Source organism: Coffea arabica, chromosome 4c (genome assembly GCF_036785885.1).
Source record: "Coffea arabica cultivar ET-39 chromosome 4c, Coffea Arabica ET-39 HiFi, whole genome shotgun sequence".
In the NCBI taxonomy this organism is placed as follows: domain Eukaryota; kingdom Viridiplantae; phylum Streptophyta; class Magnoliopsida; order Gentianales; family Rubiaceae; genus Coffea; species Coffea arabica.
In genome coordinates, this window is record NC_092316.1 from 15,410,640 (window position 1) to 15,428,254 (window position 17,615).

At 35.8% G+C, this 17,615-nt stretch overlaps 1 protein-coding gene across 3 annotated transcripts; it reads left to right on the forward strand.

Annotated features, from left to right (window-relative positions):
* Positions 1–493: 493 nt before the first annotated feature.
* Positions 494–17,615, forward strand: LOC113739945 (2-isopropylmalate synthase A-like). Of its 3 annotated transcripts, none has more exons than XM_072046121.1 (13): positions 494–759; positions 3,010–4,736; positions 4,862–5,075; positions 5,158–5,238; positions 6,926–7,018; positions 7,115–7,201; positions 10,426–10,526; positions 13,575–13,608; positions 13,705–13,779; positions 16,253–16,336; positions 16,434–16,568; positions 17,114–17,256; positions 17,387–17,615. In XM_072046121.1, the coding sequence occupies exons 2-13, from the start codon at positions 4,033–4,035 to the stop codon at positions 17,499–17,501; spliced, it is 1,866 nt and encodes a 621-aa protein (XP_071902222.1). In that variant the 5' UTR covers positions 494–759; positions 3,010–4,032; the 3' UTR covers positions 17,502–17,615. The 3 variants fall into 3 exon arrangements, with proteins under 3 accessions (XP_071902222.1, XP_027123175.1, XP_027123176.1); XM_027267374.2 differs by having other exon boundaries at positions 3,986–4,736; XM_027267375.2 differs by having other exon boundaries at positions 4,020–4,736.

A 17,615-nucleotide genomic window follows, 5' to 3' on the forward strand; every position in this document is an offset into this window, starting at 1 on the left:
CAGTGTAAGTGAATACATGTGAGTTGCAAATCAAGTGAATAAGTTTTATTTTGATTTGAAATAAATTATAAATTTGTAACTAATGTAACTTATCACTAATCATTGATTCATTGTAATTTGTAAGTTTATAACTAATATTACTTATTATTAATCATTGTAAATTATAAATTCATTGTAACTACTAACTAAATTAGTTTAAATTAATCACTTTTTATGTGTTTCTTAAATCATATACCAAGGATTTTAGGTATAAGTGATCAAATAAATGCCAATTAAACCACAAAATGATTTGAACATAAGTAATGCGTTCAATTATGAATAAATTTGGGGATCAAATTAGTAATAATTTTTAAATCATTGAGGAGCATAATGAATGTATTATAATTTAGGAGCCCCAGTTTGTAAATTAAAAATTTCAAAATCACTTCATTTGGAAAAAGTCGGATTTCATCTTCACCTGATGAAAATTGAAAAGTGAGAAAACATCAAAACAACCATTGCAAATTTGCAATATTGCATAGTGCCGTGACTGCCGTCACCCAGGGCTTTCACAGCACTAACACTCCCAAGTCCCAAGTCCCAATTCCCAAATCGAAGCTGCTCTCTGCCTCTCCGGCCTCCGCCAGTCCGCCGCGCTCTACGTCTCCTGTCGGCTGTGTCCTGCCGTGCTGGTTCATCGCTGCCGAGTGTCGAAGACGAAGCACCAAGATCTCACTAGTTCATCGCTGGTTCATCACTGCTCATCTCTGGCTCACTTAGGTAAGTGCTCCTCTGTTTTTGGCTCTGTGTCTCTGGCATTAAAATGGGCCAAGATCGACTAGAAAACTTGTTATCCTGAATTGATAAGGGGACGAAATCTGAGCTTCCAATTGCAAACTCTAACTGTTTTGGTAGTTTAGATTAGGTGTGATATAACATAAGCTTTGTATTTTATACACAAGAAGCTCTCTCCAGTTGTGCAGCCTTTAAAAGTTAAGGCCTTGGGGAAAAATTCCACCTTTTACCCGTTAGAAAAATTAAAAAGGAAAAAACTTGCTAAAATGAAAATTTTACCTCCTTGTCCGTGGAGATTCTCAATCTCTGGTGCACATCTAGTGAAAGTACGCCTCCAGAAGTTGTACCTAGGATTCTGGATATGAATTTTCTGCAATGTGTAAAAGAGAAACATCTAATGGCTTGCGGGGGTTGGTAGTTGCTGAACTATAAAGATTGGTTTATATATTCTCTTAATTTGCTTCAGGTTTTTTTTTTAAAATAATAGATGAATTCGGTTAGACCGAATTCATTACCGTTTTCGAATTTGAATTCGGGTACCGCATGAATTCGGTAATGCCCAATTCAAAATTGAAAATGGTTTAGATTTCTATAGGTGCAATAACCGAAAAAACTGAATTCAGCGTACCGATTTACCGCATTTGCACCGAATGCTCACCCCTACTTGAGATACTATGTTGTTACTGATGACATGAGCATCTTTTCTTTTTTTTCTTTTTTTTTTAGTCTTCTCCAAGTAAGCGCAGTAGTGGTCACACACACACAGAATAAAAATGGTATAGGCAACTCAGCTTTTTATTTATTAAAAAAAAAAGAAAAAAGAAGAAGAAGAAGAAAGCAAGGCGTGCTGCTACAACCAATACAAAGTCCACACTGGAAAGTTGTTTATGCCTTCTTCTTTTGTGTGTGTAGGATATTGAGCCGACATATGAACGGAACAAGTGCGGAGAGAAAAAATATGGCCTTTCCCTTAAAGATGCCCTGCATTTAAGGATGGCCAATCCAGGCAGCCTTTTAAATCTAAATGGTTTCTCTCAAACTCAAGAAGAAAGGACGAGATCCAATTTTTGCCCACCATGACTTTGCATCATTCTGACAAAATGTGGAAACCCCCCAACTCTCCTACTCAGAAGCTGTTTGATCAAATGCCTAAGAAAAATAAACTAGAAACATAGATTAATAGCAATTATAGCACAGCCTAAGTAAAATCACCCTCGTACCTCAATTTGTCCTTGAAGATGAAGGCTGATGATGGCTTGAAGATGAAGACTGTCGGGCTTGAAGATGGCGTGAAGATGAAGGTGAAATCGAGAGTGAGAGAGAGTGAAAATGAAAACTGAGGAAGTAGAAAAGCTGAAGGCAGAATAGTTGAGCTCCTTCTCGGGTCTCGACTCTCGACTGAAGACTGGCAGAGTGTGGCGGTGGAGGCGGAGTCGAGACCCGAGAAGGAGCTCAACTATTCTGCCTTCAGCTTTTCTACTTCCTCAGTTTTCATTTTCACTCTCTCTCACTCTCGATTTCACCTTCATCTTCACGCCATCTTCAAGCCCGACAGTCTTCATCTTCAAGCCATCATCAGCCTTCATCTTCAAGGACAAATTGAGGTACGAGGGTGATTTTACTTAGGCTGTGCTATAATTGCTATTAATCTATGTTTCTAGTTTATTTTTCTTAGGCATTTGATCAAACAGCTTCTGAGTAGGAGAGTTGGGGGGTTTCCACATTTTGTCAGAATGATGCAAAGTCATGGTGGGCAAAAATTGGATCTCGTCCTTTCTTCTTGAGTTTGAGAGAAACCATTTAGATTTAAAAGGCTGCCTGGATTGGCCATCCTTAAATGCAGGGCATCTTTAAGGGAAAGGCCATATTTTTTCTCTCCGCACTTGTTCCGTTCATATGTCGGCTCAATATCCTACACACACAAAAGAAGAAGGCATAAACAACTTTCCAGTATGGACTTTGTATTGGTTGTAGCAGCACGCCTTGCTTTCTTCTTCTTCTTCTTTTTTCTTTTTTTTTTTTAATAAATAAAAAGCTGAGTTGCCTATACCATTTTTATTCTGTGTGTGTGTGACCACTACTGCGCTTACTTGGAGAAGACTAAAAAAAAAAGAAAAAAAAGAAAAGATGTTCATGTCATCAGTAACAACATAGTATCTCAAGGCTCGAAAGCATGATGCCTGTAATAGTTTTTCTCTAGCATCAACAGTACTGTTTACAGTAAGCCCTTTTCAGGTCCTGAATGTTGGCATGCCTCGTGGAGCATCTTTTTGAATTCGGCAAATTCACCGAATTCCAAATTCAATTCCAAATCGAATTTGAAATCGGAATTGGCCATTTCGAATTCGAAATCGGTCGGGAAAATTCATGTCAAAATTTCGAAAAATTCTGATTTCAAACTTCCGATTTCAATTAATTCAGTTACTTTCTGATTATCGCTAATTAAGAGCTTAATCTCAAGACCCCCATTTAATGCCACCGAGTATTAATTAGAAATTCTCGCTGTTCTATTCGACCTTTACTCTCTGTCTCTCTTTCCGATCTCTGTACGTACTGTCTCTCTTTCCAATCTCTGTACGTACAATCACTCTATAATGTTTCCTCTCCTCTCTGGAATAATTGCATTTAATTTTGCAATTTATCTTTTTGTTTCAAATTGTGTTGCAGATTACTACTGAAGCCGCATCGAATTTTGGTGCAATTTTTTTTAAATCAATTTCTCGTATGGAAGTATATTTACTTGCTTGTAATTTTTTGAGCAGATTTTGCATATTTTACTGCCTGGAAGAATATTAAACTATTGATTTCGACTCTATAATTGAATGGTAGAATTTCTGACGGTATAAAATTTAGATAGATACACGACTTTTTACATGATGTAATTTGGGCTTAAATTATTTTAGTCTCTTAACAGATATGTTTTTTGTTAAAGAAATTTTGGCTTAGGTAAATACATGGGAAAGGAAAAGCAAAATTTGATTCAAGTTTGAGAGCCAGTGCTGGTAAAAGAAAGATAGAAACCTTATGAAGAAAATGAGAGAGAGTTGGATGAATGCTGTGGTCAGAAATTTAAGAAATGATAAATTTTTAGGAAAATAACTCATCAAACAGCTCTTTAGGATTTAGTTAATTAAGTAATTACTGTCTAATTAGGAGCTAAATATCACAACCTGTATAATGCTGCAGTACTAATTAGAAATCCTTATTCTAGTCTCCTTGTTCTTCTCTGCTGCCTACCCCTTCAGCTGGCATCTGCAAATGGCGGCTTCTGTGTCTCCAAATCCTCAATTCTGCAAAAGATTTTCCTCCACCAAGACTGCCACTACATCCGCTGCTGCTTTCTTCTCCAAACCTTCCCAAATTTCCCCCAATTTCAATCTCGAACGTGCTAAACCCTCTTTCCTTGTCCGCTGCTCAATCCGATCCTCTGCTCCTCCCATCTCCACTCTGAAGCAGTCTTGTCCGCGTCCTGAATACATCCCAAACCGCATATCTGACCCTAACTATGTCCGGATTTTCGACACTACTCTCCGCGACGGCGAGCAATCTCCCGGAGCAACAATGACGACCAAACAGAAGCTGGACATCGCTCGACAGCTGGCAAAGCTGGGTGTTGACATCATTGAGGCAGGTTTCCCTGCTTCTTCAGAAGCCGACCTTGAAGCCGTCAAATTGATTGCTAAAGAAGTCGGGAATGTTAGCCCCGAAGGTGCTGATGGCCATTTGCCAGTTATTTGTGGGCTTTCTAGGTGTAATAAGAGGGATATTGATAAGGCTTGGGAGGCTGTGAAATATGCTAAGAAGCCAAGGATACACACCTTCATTGCCACCAGTGAGATTCATTTGAAGCATAAGTTGAAAAAGACTAAAGAACAGGTGCTGGAAACTGCTAGGAGTATGGTGGCCTATGCTAGAAGTTTGGGTTGTCCTGATGTTGAATTCAGCCCTGAAGATGCTGGAAGGTTTCACTCTTCTTTAATTTCCAATTAGTATTTCTCTTGCAATTTTTTTTAATAATTTTCTTTTTCTAGTTATTCATAGTTTTGTATTTTTGTTTGTTTCTATTTCTATTTGTCCTTCCTTGTAGATCTGATAGGGAGTTTCTTTACGAAATTCTGGGAGAGGTTATCAAAGCTGGTGCAACGACCCTTAACATACCTGACACTGTTGGCATTCTTGTGCATGATGAATTTGAACAACTAATTGCTGACATAAAAGCAAACACCCCTGGAATTGATAATGTTATCATTTCAACACACTGCCAGAACGATTTGGGTCTTGCTACCGCAAACTCTATTGGAGTGAGCTCTTGCATTGTTGTTTACTTGAGTGACATATTATCAAATTCAAGCTAAACTTGCATTATGTTTAATTTGACCCTAGGGAGCAATTGCTGGTGCAAGACAATTAGAAGTTACCATCAACGGCATTGGTGAAAGAGCGGGTAATGCTTCATTGGAGGAGGTCAGTAATCACTGCGTATCTTATATTAGTATGAATCTTTTGGATTCCTTATTTGGGTGCAGTGTGGTTATCAGTAGTTTTGATTCTGTTTTTCCATTCCTTAATGCACCTGCAATATCGGGAAGACTATGTGGCAAAATTGTTGGTGCTTTGATCTTATCTATTGAAGTTTACTCTTTTAACTTGCAAAAGGGTTCATGCATGATGAGTTAAGAGCTGGATATTGAAACATACGGATGAAGTAGAGAACCTCTTGTAAGGCTATCTAAGAACATTGGTACATGCGTTTGAAGATCCATAGAACGGATCACATCCTTGGACAAAATGCAACAGGTGGAAATTCTCCTGATGGGAGGTACTTATGTGAGAAATTAGAATGGGAGCCATTCTGTGGACATGCAGAATATCAGATAGCATTTTGGAGAGAGAGAATCTTGTCTCTTTAGATCTTCATTTATCTGAGAGAGTTGTAGAAGTTTAAATTATTTCTTTTGTGGTATAATGCTTAAGGCAAGATTTCTGTGCAAACAGAACATTCAAAGACATGGAAAATTTTGCTCGAGGATTGTAATTGCAGGGGGTGGTCATTCCATCTGTTGACACTGTCATGATATGATGTCAGCAAAAGTGATGCAAACTTGCTGATGGAGTGTAGGTGCAATTCAATAATAATTTATAATGCTGAGATGTCTGTGAACAAAGGTTTTGTTGATCACCTTTGTTTGGGTCAAATAACACACTTAAAAATCTTGGTAGCCATCAAAGTCTTCTGTTGTCACTGTGAGAGTTTTATCTGATGATCAATATTGGTTTCCAGATGGGGATGTAGATAACACTTGAAACTTGGGTGTTAGTGTATGTTTCAACGCTTAGTTTTGTGATTGCATAATTTCTGCTAAGGGTTTCTGTTAGACTATGGTTTGAATTACTTGGGATGTCCTGATTTTGTTTCATGGTGACTTTAATGACCTTTTGAGTAGCATTAAAAGAAATCCTTTACATACTCAGATCAGAATTTAAGAAGCTTTTTAAATTCACATTACAGAATAATTTCTTTTTTTTTTCAGCTTCCAATACCTCTCTTTTTTTTTGGCCCCCTTCATAACTTACTTTTGTTTGAAGTGTAAATGTTTGAGCAACTGAGATTCTTTTGCTTGTTAATTTACTTGACCTTTGTCAAGTTTGGTGCTCTCTGCTATGGCGTATTCTTTGACCTTAATGTATGCCACTGGTGTTATTCTTCACAGTCCAAAAATAGCCTTCTTGGCCAGGACAATGCAATAGTTGTTGACATTTTATTTTCAACCTTTGAATGCATCACTTTGATCAGTGTGTATGACATAACTTTCTTTACTGGATTTTGTCAATTGTTTACATGGATAATGGTTTCCATCTAATTTCCATGTCTTCTACATTGCCTACAAGTCTAAACTTGCCAAGTGTCCTCTTGCTTTGCTTGTTTAAAAATTTTAAAGTGACCTTTACTGTTGTTTATATATTGCTTTTCTAACCTTTGATATGTTACTGGATGCTTTATTTATGTTTGTTACAGAAGTTAAAGCTATAGTTATTTTTAATCAAATTTTCATCTCCATGGTTAGTCTTTGAACATTCTTTAGGTTGGCCTGATTTATTTTTTGTGATAAAATTTACACCTTACGTATTAAATTGATACCTTGCCCTGTAGGTTGTGATGGCCATCAAGTGTCGTGGAGAACAAGTAATGGGTGGCCTTTACACTGGTATCAACACACAACACATTGTTGTGACAAGCAAGATGGTATTCAGCCGGAGACTTTATTAGTTTCTGTTGATGATAGTATCCTTCCAGTTGTATTTTGTTCATCAGGTTTTCTTGGACACTCTCATCCTCTAGGTAGAAGAGTGTAGTGGACTGCATATCCAGCCACACAAGGCTATTGTTGGAGCTAATGCTTTTGCTCATGAAAGTGGCATCCATCAGGTTTGTTTAATTTGTTGAAAAAGTTTCAATATCTCTTGGTTCTTTAGCTTTGCTTGCTTGGCTATTTTGTGTTCCTATCTGATGGTGCTTGGCTTTTGCATTCATTTCTGCCTTGTTATTATTCAGTGCTCCAACTGTAGTTTAGAGCATTTCATTAAGGTAGTCGATTATTTTCATCTGCATCATGTTGAATATAACTTTAATTGTGTCCTTTAGTGGCTTTTCTTATAACTTAGTGGTCTACTCGTCTAATATGTCTTTTATTGGTATAGGAGTAAAATTTTCAAAAGAAGAATAAATTAGTATGTAATAGTTTGATGTGGTCTGCATGTGATAATGAAAATGGATGCCTTCCAGTAGAACAAGAGCGATCTTATGTGAATTTTTATCTTTCCATCCTATTTTGGATATTTTAGTAAAATTAGAATTAAATTGTTAATTTTAATGGACAGGTCAGATTGGTGGTCGATGGTTAACTAAATGGCTAAGGGATGATTTGTGCTTGAAAAAAGAAGATTTGAATAAAGTGAATGGTAGTTTTATGGTAGAAAGCAAAATCATGAATTAAGAATAAATAGAAAGAGGGACAAAGAGGGGAAAATGTACTGAGAGCTGCAGATTCATTATTTGAAATGCTGAAAACTCTGAAGTTTTCCAAGTTCAGTAGTTGAACTAGCATACACACTTTTAACCATATCAATTGTAAGCAAATTGCTTATAAACAAATCTCTCAATGCATGCAAGAAAAGATTAAACCCAAATTTAAAGAAAACAATCAATTGCTAGTTTCAAAAAAAATTAAAAACAAAAGAAGATGAAAGAATTTGGGAAAAATTCTTCCGCTTGCCACTTTTTCTTTGCCTACGGCTCACCCCTACTGCCATCAGACTCTGCAAACCCATCTTCTCCATACGACAAACATCTATTATATTTGGATGGTATTGGGTGTGAAATTATAAAATTTAGCTGGATTACATGAATTATAAAATTATAAAATTATAGCATCTTTCTTGGAGTTTTTCTGTCACACTGAGTGTTTTTGTGCCCAAAAAAAAATATTACAACTTAATGCTAAGAGGTGCATTAAAAATCAAAATTTTATTCATTTAAAAATGGAATTTTGATTATCTGCATAGAGACTTGGAAATTTTTTATGCATATTGAGTATATAGCACTGGTGTCTAAAGCAGCATCAGTAATGCCATGTAACTAGGGTTTTGGTCATACTTATTGTTACCGATAGGGAGATGAAAAAATTGTAGGAAGAGAGAAATGGGAATTAATTGGTAATTTGGGAATTTCATTGAAGTAATTCAACACGTGAAGGATGCATCTTTGATAAATGTGGGCTATTTGAAGCATTAGATAGATATCTGGACAAATTACAGGTTCATTTTTTGATATCTAAAAACCACAGGTGAGGTAAAATGTAATGAACTTGAAGTTCTTAAATTGGGTCTTTGGGGCTAATGCTAGCTAATGTGACGGGGGCAGTTGAAAAATGTTATGCCATTCAAGGGTTTGACTGTAATTTGGTCAAACTGTAGGGATGTTGTAAGTTGATCGAACCATAAGGTAGATTTTTTAATTTGGCTAAACATCAGGCGATGTAATTGTAATTAACTCTTTATTTCAAGGTAAACAAAATGTACTGTCGTAAAGTTACTAGTCATCACCAAGATGTATTGCATTCCTCTACTCGAGTTAGAGTAAAATAAGAACAAAGTCAACCATTGTTAGTCTGACTCTCTTTGTTTTACCTCAACATGCCTGTGCACGATATGACAGTGGTACTGGTATGGGATCCATATGGGACACTTTGAAAATTTTTTGTATTATTTGACTTTCTAATCTGGTGGATTTTGATAGTGAAGGGGGAGGAGAAATGGGAAGTGAAGTAGAAAACTTTAGGACATTCAGCTTAAAAAGAAGGAAGGTGATCAGGTGGATAAGAAAATAAAAAGCAGAAAGAAATGGAGAAGCGTGACCTATCTAAAATTGTAAATTTCCGTTAAATATAAGGAATCTAAAAAATTCCAAGGAAAAAAAATCCCTCGTCCTTTATTTAACAGCAGTTCTTATACATAATTTGTATATTTGCCAGAATCTTCCCCATACCCATGTACTAGTATCTGACATTTTGTTTACCTTAAAATAAAGAGTTATATTTGCCAGAAGGTCAATATAGTCGTTACTCTGATTTTATAAATTCTGTTTGGGTTATATCGTCGTAATGGGATGCAAGTGGAATTATTGACCACAAGGGAAACTAGCTATAGGTACCTCAAGGTAGGTTTCTGATATTATTGCTTCTCTATGCTTGCTGATTCTCTTTAGTGCAGTAAAGTTTTAACTTTGTGAACAAACTCCAGTCTATCGTACTAACAAAAAGAGGAACTCCCCTCACTCTCTCACAAACTCCAAACTGTGGGGCATTTTGTACACTTTCATCTTCAAACCAGATTTCAGATTTTGGAAAACATCTCAGCATCTTGGGGCAATTTGTAGCACAAAATAGTCAATTCTCAGTTAGTTTGCATAAAATCAATTTCTGTTACTTGAAACAGTACTTGATAAGGGGCTAGCTATTGAGTTTGAATCTAGCAGAAAATTGTCATTGGGTAATGACATTACATGATTTTTCAAAGTTCATGAAATGAAACTGAGGCAGATATGAAAACTGTATTGAACTTTTTTCTTGAACTTCTTTCCCACTTCTTCATTCTCTTTAGTTACAGAAATTTCACTTCAAGTTTTTTAATGCTGTAGTATAAGAAACAAATCTCAATTCTCAGGGCTATGTTTCTCTTTTATCATCCTATGTCACTGTTCTTGCACACGTGCATCTTAAGTCTTACGGAATATACTGTTATAGGACGAGCACTTTGGCCCATGAAAGATGGTCTTTAGAAGTATAGTTCTAATTTTAATGATTACTTACTGGAATAAGTATTTCCTTTTTGTGGTCTGCATTCAATGTATTAGGAACTCACATCTCTTCATCTTGTATCCTCTATTGCCCTTCATGATTATTATTGTCCTTCCATTTTTAGTTCTTTCCTTTTGTTTGCCCAGTTATTTGTTTACACTTCTGTAATTATCTTTACACATGATTAATCAGGCAAAATTTGTTTGTGCTTGATATAAATATGATGTTTTGCATTTGTCAAGTCTTTCCCCGTCTTTGCTTCTTATCATTTTCTTTTTGATTGAATCTGTTATAGGATGGGATGCTTAAAAATAAAGATACATATGAGATTATGTCTCCTGAAGATATTGGTCTGCTTCGTAGTAACGAGTCTGGAATTGTTCTTGGTAAACTTAGGTATGTGGTAACATTTCCAGCTGTGTATTTTTCAAACTGATCAGTATATTTGGTAATGGTGTTTGTCGTTTTCAAATTCTCTTTCTTTGGCACGTACAGTGTTTTGCATTTGTTCATTAAATTTTACAAGAAAACGTATCAACTCTTGAAGGACAGTAATTCGCTGAAAGCACCTGAGAGTAAACTATGTTCGAAAAAGACAGTTTTGTTTAAATAAACAGAGAGTCGATCTCAATATCTCAATGCTATTAAAAAGAGTTTATATAAAAGTAGCTGTTCTGGTCTCATTTCTTATTCCTATTCAGTATGGTATAAAAAAATAAAAAAGTTGATCAACTTTTGTTTTAAAGCATATACCTTATGCCTCTTTTTCCCAAAGCATCAAAAAAGGAAAAATGAAGATAATTTCTTTCCAAGAACAAAGGTTATAAATTTTCTAGTATGGACGATATAGTTTTCTTTTCTTGTGCAGCAGTGCTAATGCAGTCAACAAAGAGCTCCAGGAAATCTTAAAGATATTCATGATATTCCTCAAACTTCAACTGGGCATCCCTTGATGATAAGCAGCCTAATTAGGAGCAAAAATGCATCAATTAAGTGTCTTTATTTAAGTTCATCCTAGTTTAACTAACTCAGATTACTTTCTAGAATTTTAGATCGAGAAAGTAATTTCATCTTTGAAGTGTTCACATGAAATTTTGAGCAAATGGTGTTGTTAAGTACTTTTTAGTTATTTATTTCATTAGGTAACTAATTGGAGTAGTTGCGGTTAAGGGAAGTTTTAAACTAGTCTGCTTTCCTATTTAGATTAGGAAATAGGTGCTCTATATGTTTTAGGCAGTTTATAGTTTGTTATAAATACTTTTGTTCTTATCTAATTCATGTAGAGATTTATGAATCAAGAGTGGATTTTTTTGTTTATTAGTTTCTCTTATGCTTCCACAAGATTGCTCTTCACCTCTTTCCCCACATGTTACTGTTCATGGGTACTATTAAGAGCCACAAGTCAGTCCCATGATCCTCTCATTCTTCAGCTAGCCCTTGTAGGTGAGATTACCGCGATCTTGTCTCTAGATCAGTTTGATTTCAAGACCCCAGCTTCTTCATGAGCCATATTATTTTCTTCTTTACATATGACTGGGTGACCTACTCATTTTTTCTCTTCTAGCACATAATCAGAATTGTTTCATCTTTTAATGCCTTTGATCATCTTATGATATTTTAGTAGATGGCTTGCTCTCTGGAGTTATGTTGATGGCCATAATTTTAAGGATTATAACAAAATCCTATTTGCTTAGCTGAAGGCGGTTCGAGGCTGTGAGCCATGATTTGCTTCACTTGTATGCCCAAATCAAATTACTCAGGAACCTTCTGCAAGAAGTTAGCAGTTTTGCAATTTTATTGAATCAAGTCAGTTTGTTATGCCATTAGCACAGCAAGAAGATTAATTTTCCCCTATTATCCAAGAAGCAGTGAGGGTAGGAAGAGTGAATTGGTTTAATGAACCTCTTGTGGAAATCGATAATTCTAAAGTTATTGCTGGTAGTTGAATTCAATGAGTTTAACACCGCCGGAATTTTCAGAATACTATTGAGTTTCGTAAGTTTGTTGATGGTAAAACAGAAATGACACTTCAAAATTTTGATCATGCACCTAAGATTGAAGATGCACATAAATGGTGGCAGATATGGATTCCTAAGTGAATAAAATTCCAGAAACTAAGTCTGCAGAAGGCCTGCTTCAGCCAAGGAGGATGAATTTGCTGTGATCATATGGAAAAAGGTCATGGTAGTGTTGGCAATTCATGGTAGTGTTGGCAATTCAATGAGTGCAGAAGCATAGTCTGTTTCCTCTTTATTCGCTCCAACAATAGGCTTCCTTGGAGAATTTCTCAATATTCAGCCTATGAAGCTCCTGCTTTGCTTGTTGCTCCCTAAAATACATGGAAAGAGAAGTTTTTGGATTCCAATTCTTCTTTCAATTTGTTTCTGACCTTCAAGTTCTTTGTGCTACATTCTATAGAACTCGAGGTCAAGTTTTCTCCAACCAGGGGAGAGTGAAGTAGTCAAGAATGAGCTCTAGGCAATCTAAAATTAAAGATATTCATGATGTTCCTTGAGCTTTGACTAGGCATCCCTTGAAGATAAGCAGCCTAATTAGGAAAAAGAATGTGTCAATTAAGTGTCTTTGTTTAACATCATTTTTGTTTTTGCTTACTCAGATTTGGTACATTCTAGAAATTTAAGGGCTGAAGGTGTATTCTCATTTTTGACTTATTGGGGAGAAATTTCCAGCAATTGTTTCGTTGAGTCTTTTTTACTTATTAATTGTGTTAGGTAAGTAATTGGGGCAGTAGCTACTAGGGGAGGTTCTACAACTAGTTTTCATTCTATATAGAATAGGAAACAGGAGTTCTATATCTTTTTAGGAAAGTTTGAAGTTTATTGTTACTGCTATTCCTATGTCATTGTAGGCAGAGATTGATGAATAAAGGATTGAGTTTTTTTGTTTATTATTACTGCTGTTCCTATGTCCTTTCCTCCTCTCCTCCTCCTTTCCCCCCAAAAAGAAAAAAAAAATTTCAAGGGTACTGTTCACAGCCCTAAAACGATCAAAGATCCTCTCATTCTTCCGCCAGCACCAGTAGGCGAAATCAACCCTGTCTTGTCCTACATCAGGGGCCTTTTGTTGAATTTTTTGTTTAACTGGAGAAAATATTTAGCAGCAATTGTTGTTTTCAAGTAAATTTAAAGGTAGACCGATTATCCAGATCTGAAGCTTCACATCGCTGAGACTCTCTTGTGAATTTAGTTTGTCATGTCATTATTGAAAATGTGTTGACAGTTTTATGTTATTATCAGTGTCATTTGATTTTTGTGTTGCTAGTTTGAGCTGATGAAGGGCATAGTCTACAGATTACCAAATTTTGCTTGGCATTGGTCACAAAGTTCAAGTGATATTTATTCCTGCAAATAAGAAAATTGAAATATGGTATTTCCTTTGAGTCCATGAATGCTATTTAATTTTTATATTGTATTCTTGTGGCAGTGGACGTCATGCTTTGAAAGCCAAACTTTTGGAGGTAAAGTTCATTCACCCTTTTTCTAATATGTATGCAGGTTATACTTTCATTAGGCACCTCGTGTTATGTCATATCTTATTATTATTACCATTGCAGCTTGGCTATGACATTGATGGTAAAGAATTGGATGATCTATTTCCGCGCTTTAAATCCGTTGCTGAAAACAAAAAGGTAAATTGAGTCTTTGTTTATTATATTTGATAACTTTCGAAAGTGGCATATTTGCAGACCGTGTGTTGGTGGGTCTTTGATGATTGGGCACACAAGCAGCTTAAATTTACTGTATTGAATACTTCGAGAGTACTGTAAAAGAAGATATCCATTTGTTTCTTTTTTCTACCAATTGAACTATTTAAATTATGAAATGGTGCAGATATAATTGTTAAAAACTTGCATTTACATCTTCAGTAAATGTGAATTTTTTCTTTCCTCTTGATATCAAATCACGCATTTGTCAGATAATGTCCTCTTACAAATTAGTTTAAAGTTAGGTTTAGCATGTTATTACTGAAATTTTCTTCCATTTACTTTGAAATCGGTTTAGTTGATTTTTCGGAATTCATTTCTTGACATCCTTTAAATTTACTTAACTTTGTGAAGTTGACTTGTTACAGAGAATTGGAAAAATCTCTTGGTAACCATGCTACAGTACCATATAGGATCTTGTTTCCGTTTTAACTTTTTATAAAGCTTCTCAAAAAATAATTTCTCAAAGGGCTATAGAATTTCGGGCCTGTTTGGTGGCTCTGATTTCCTGAAAATGTTTTCAGCATTTTCAATTGCATCAATAACCGGGAATGTATTTTCCAGCTTGAAGTATGTTCCTGATTTTCCTCTCTTAGCCAAAATAACTTGCATACTATTACTATGTGACAGTAAGTTTTTTCCTGAGACATTTTGGAAGTGACTCAAAGCACTTTACACAAACTTTTATAATATCTGTTACTCAACCTTGTTTGATTTTGAATTTTTGTCTCATATCTTTGCTCCGTCTGGCGATAAGAGTATCACCATTAGTACTTTAATATTATTTTCAGCTCAAACTGCAATTTTATGCACTACTTGACATGTTCTCTGTTATCAATTATTTTCTGAGTCTTTTTGATTTGATAATACTGTTATTGCAAAAAAAAAATTCAAAACGTTAACAATAATACAAGTCTCAAAAGATATTCAAACTGTCGTCCAAACACCAGGCAATTGTCAGGAAAATGACATTTTCAGCTTAAGACATTTTATTAGGAAAAGGTTTTCTGATTGAAAGCATTTACATCCAACCAAAGTGACCAAAATAGGAATCATATGTTCTTTCATGAGTGTTTGAGTGTAAAGGCTGCTATAATACCACCTCCAGAGTTGCTTTGCAAGTCAGTCTTCTTTCAATTTAGAATCAGATAGAAGTGCTTTTAGCTTGCAGGAAGACGTGTTTAACTTAGTTAAAGCGAATTGAGAGCATGCACATTATACATAATTCTTCACAGGTTATAACATTTCAGTAGGCATCATATATGGTGCTTACTTATATTCGAGATTGTTAAAGATCACAGAGGCACTTATTCTTCACAAACTTTCTTGCTGGTGTGTGTTTATCACGTGTTACTTGTGTGCAATGTGTTGCAGTAGTCGGTAACTAGATAATATGTTGCTTATTTGTGCAGTCAAATGCTGGCAATACCCCTTAACTTGTACATAAATATATTTTTTTACAATTGCTTGTGAACATTCCTTGTTGGCTCTGGTACATACAATTTAACAGTTCAAAAACGTATAGGCCCAGATAACTAATAGAGGACAACAATACATTAAAATTGAAGAAAGGATGCGCTGTACTAGTTTGGATTTCCAACTTCTGCTTTATAATTCTTGTTTTTTCTGCTAAAATGCTTCCAAATTGCTGATGCTGATGTAGTGTCTGAACACCTTTCAAGGCTGCGTTCATGACTCCTATAGAGGCTAAAATGCTTCCCTTCTGTTCAAGTATGTCATCTTTTTTTACGTATGTCCAAATTACCAATCTAACAAAGATTCTTTCCCTAAATAAATTGGCTCTTTTTCGATACCATGTTGAAGCATTTTGTTTAGACTAACTGTTAACTTCTCTTTTTTCCATCCAATTTTCATGCATTGGGCTATTACCAAAGCTAACATGTTTTCTCCATAAAAATTCTCTGTGGCATAATCTCCAATGCATGTGCCTAAAAAGTTTGTTGGAAGTTCATTGTTTAGTTTTTCTGACCAATGCTGCTAGTTGATAGTTTGATAAATTTTGTTTTCTTTTGCTCAAATTGGACATATGTTGAAAAGGCTGACAGCTGTGCTGCAGCTAAATTTTTGTGATCTATATTACGTCTTCTCTTATGGCAGTCTTGAATCTGTCATTCTTCAACTGTGGCGCTAACCTAGATTTCACCTCTCAAATCTCATAGCAATTAACAATTGTTTCAACTTTGTCTGGGAGTGATTTACTACCATGTCCTTTCAGTACATATGAATGAAAGAACTTTTGGCCTATGTCTTCCTAGTGTAGTTGTGAATGTTTAAGAGTCTTGTCTCTTATCGAATGAACGTCTAATAGTCCACAGCAATTTATTTGCGTTTTGACATAATAAAATTGTCTCTTCTTATTTTGTTTTTGTTGTCCCAGAACATAACTGATGAGGACCTGATAGCACTAGTGTCAGATGAGGTTTTCCAGCCGCAAGTTTTCTGGAAACTTGGAGATGTACAGGTATTTGACTGAAATTCAGTTAGTTGTTTATTGTCTAGTTGTCCCTTAATGTGGAAAACAGTACTCCAATTGTATGGGCTGTCCTCCTGGGCCACAGGTAACTTGTGGAACTCTTGGTCTTTCTACTGCAACTGTCAAACTGATAGACGCTGATGGTAAAGAGCATATTGAATGTTCTGTTGGTACTGGCCCAGTTGATGCAGCTTACAAAGCAATTGATCTCATTACCAAGGTTTGTGAACTTTAAATTTATTCTCCTTCAATCTGAAGTTGAAACCAGTTATTGTGCGGACCTTGAAATGATTGCTCTCTAGCTTTTGAGTATTCTATTATCTTCGTCATCATTGAGTGGCTTTAGAATAAAGTATGGTACAGCTTGTGGTGGTTGGTCGGTGGTGTGAAAAATGGACAAGGTAATAATATGTCTAAGAATCTTGCTTCCATGGACCATTTCAACCTGGTTCTTGAAATCTGTCAAGTACCTGCTTCTTTGCTTAATGGCATATTTTTTGTAATGAACTTCAGTTAATCTGCAAGTTTTCAGCCAAAGCTCAGTCAAATCAATCTGTTTGTGATGAATTTGTTTGGCCTACAAGATTGTGCTCTAAAGCTTACTTACATGCTAAACATAAAATTGTTTTGCCTTTTTGTCTTTGTATGGAGCCCTGCAATTTTTGTGTTATTAGTTTATGGATGACTGCTGTAAATCCCCTTTTTCTAGCTTGGATACTGCCTCTATAATGCAGCATCTGAAGTCTTTCTCATTAATATGTGCAGGTTCCTCTAATACTTCTTGAGTATTCCTTGAGTGCTGTCACAGAAGGCATTGATGCTATAGCGACAACCCGAGTTTTGATTCGCGGAGATAGTCAGACAGCCACTCATGCCTTGACTGGAGAAGCAATGTCTCGGACATTCAGGTAGAAAATGCTTGATCTTTACAAGGATAATATTGATGCCGAATGCTAGTTGTACCGGCAAAATAGAGGAACTTCTTGTTTCTTTTCTAAAAGTGAATCAAACTGATTAAATTATTGATTGCTACTGCAGTGGAACTGGTGCGGCAATGGACATTGTTGTTTCTAGTGTTCGGGCCTATCTTGGTGCTCTAAACAAGAAATTAAGTTTCAAAAAGTTGAATGAGAGTCAGATCTTGGTGGCCTAGAAGAGTGATGCTTAGATTGTAGGGAATGCAGTCTTGAATGTTGTGCAATTATGCAGGCGGCTATTTAAGTCGTAGAGGATTGGATAGACGTATATTGGAGTGTTATTTCAGCCA

Bases quoted from the DNA above. Each gene is read 5' to 3' on its own strand.
- LOC113739945 (XM_072046121.1), top strand. From the start codon at position 4,033: ATGGCGGCTTCTGTGTCTCCAAATCCTCAATTCTGCAAAAGATTTTCC. The intron at 5,076-5,157 runs GTGAGCTCTTGC...ATTTGACCCTAG, and splicing joins CTACCGCAAACTCTATTGGA to GGAGCAATTGCTGGTGCAAG. The intron at 13,609-13,704 runs GTAAAGTTCATT...TTACCATTGCAG, and splicing joins TGAAAGCCAAACTTTTGGAG to CTTGGCTATGACATTGATGG.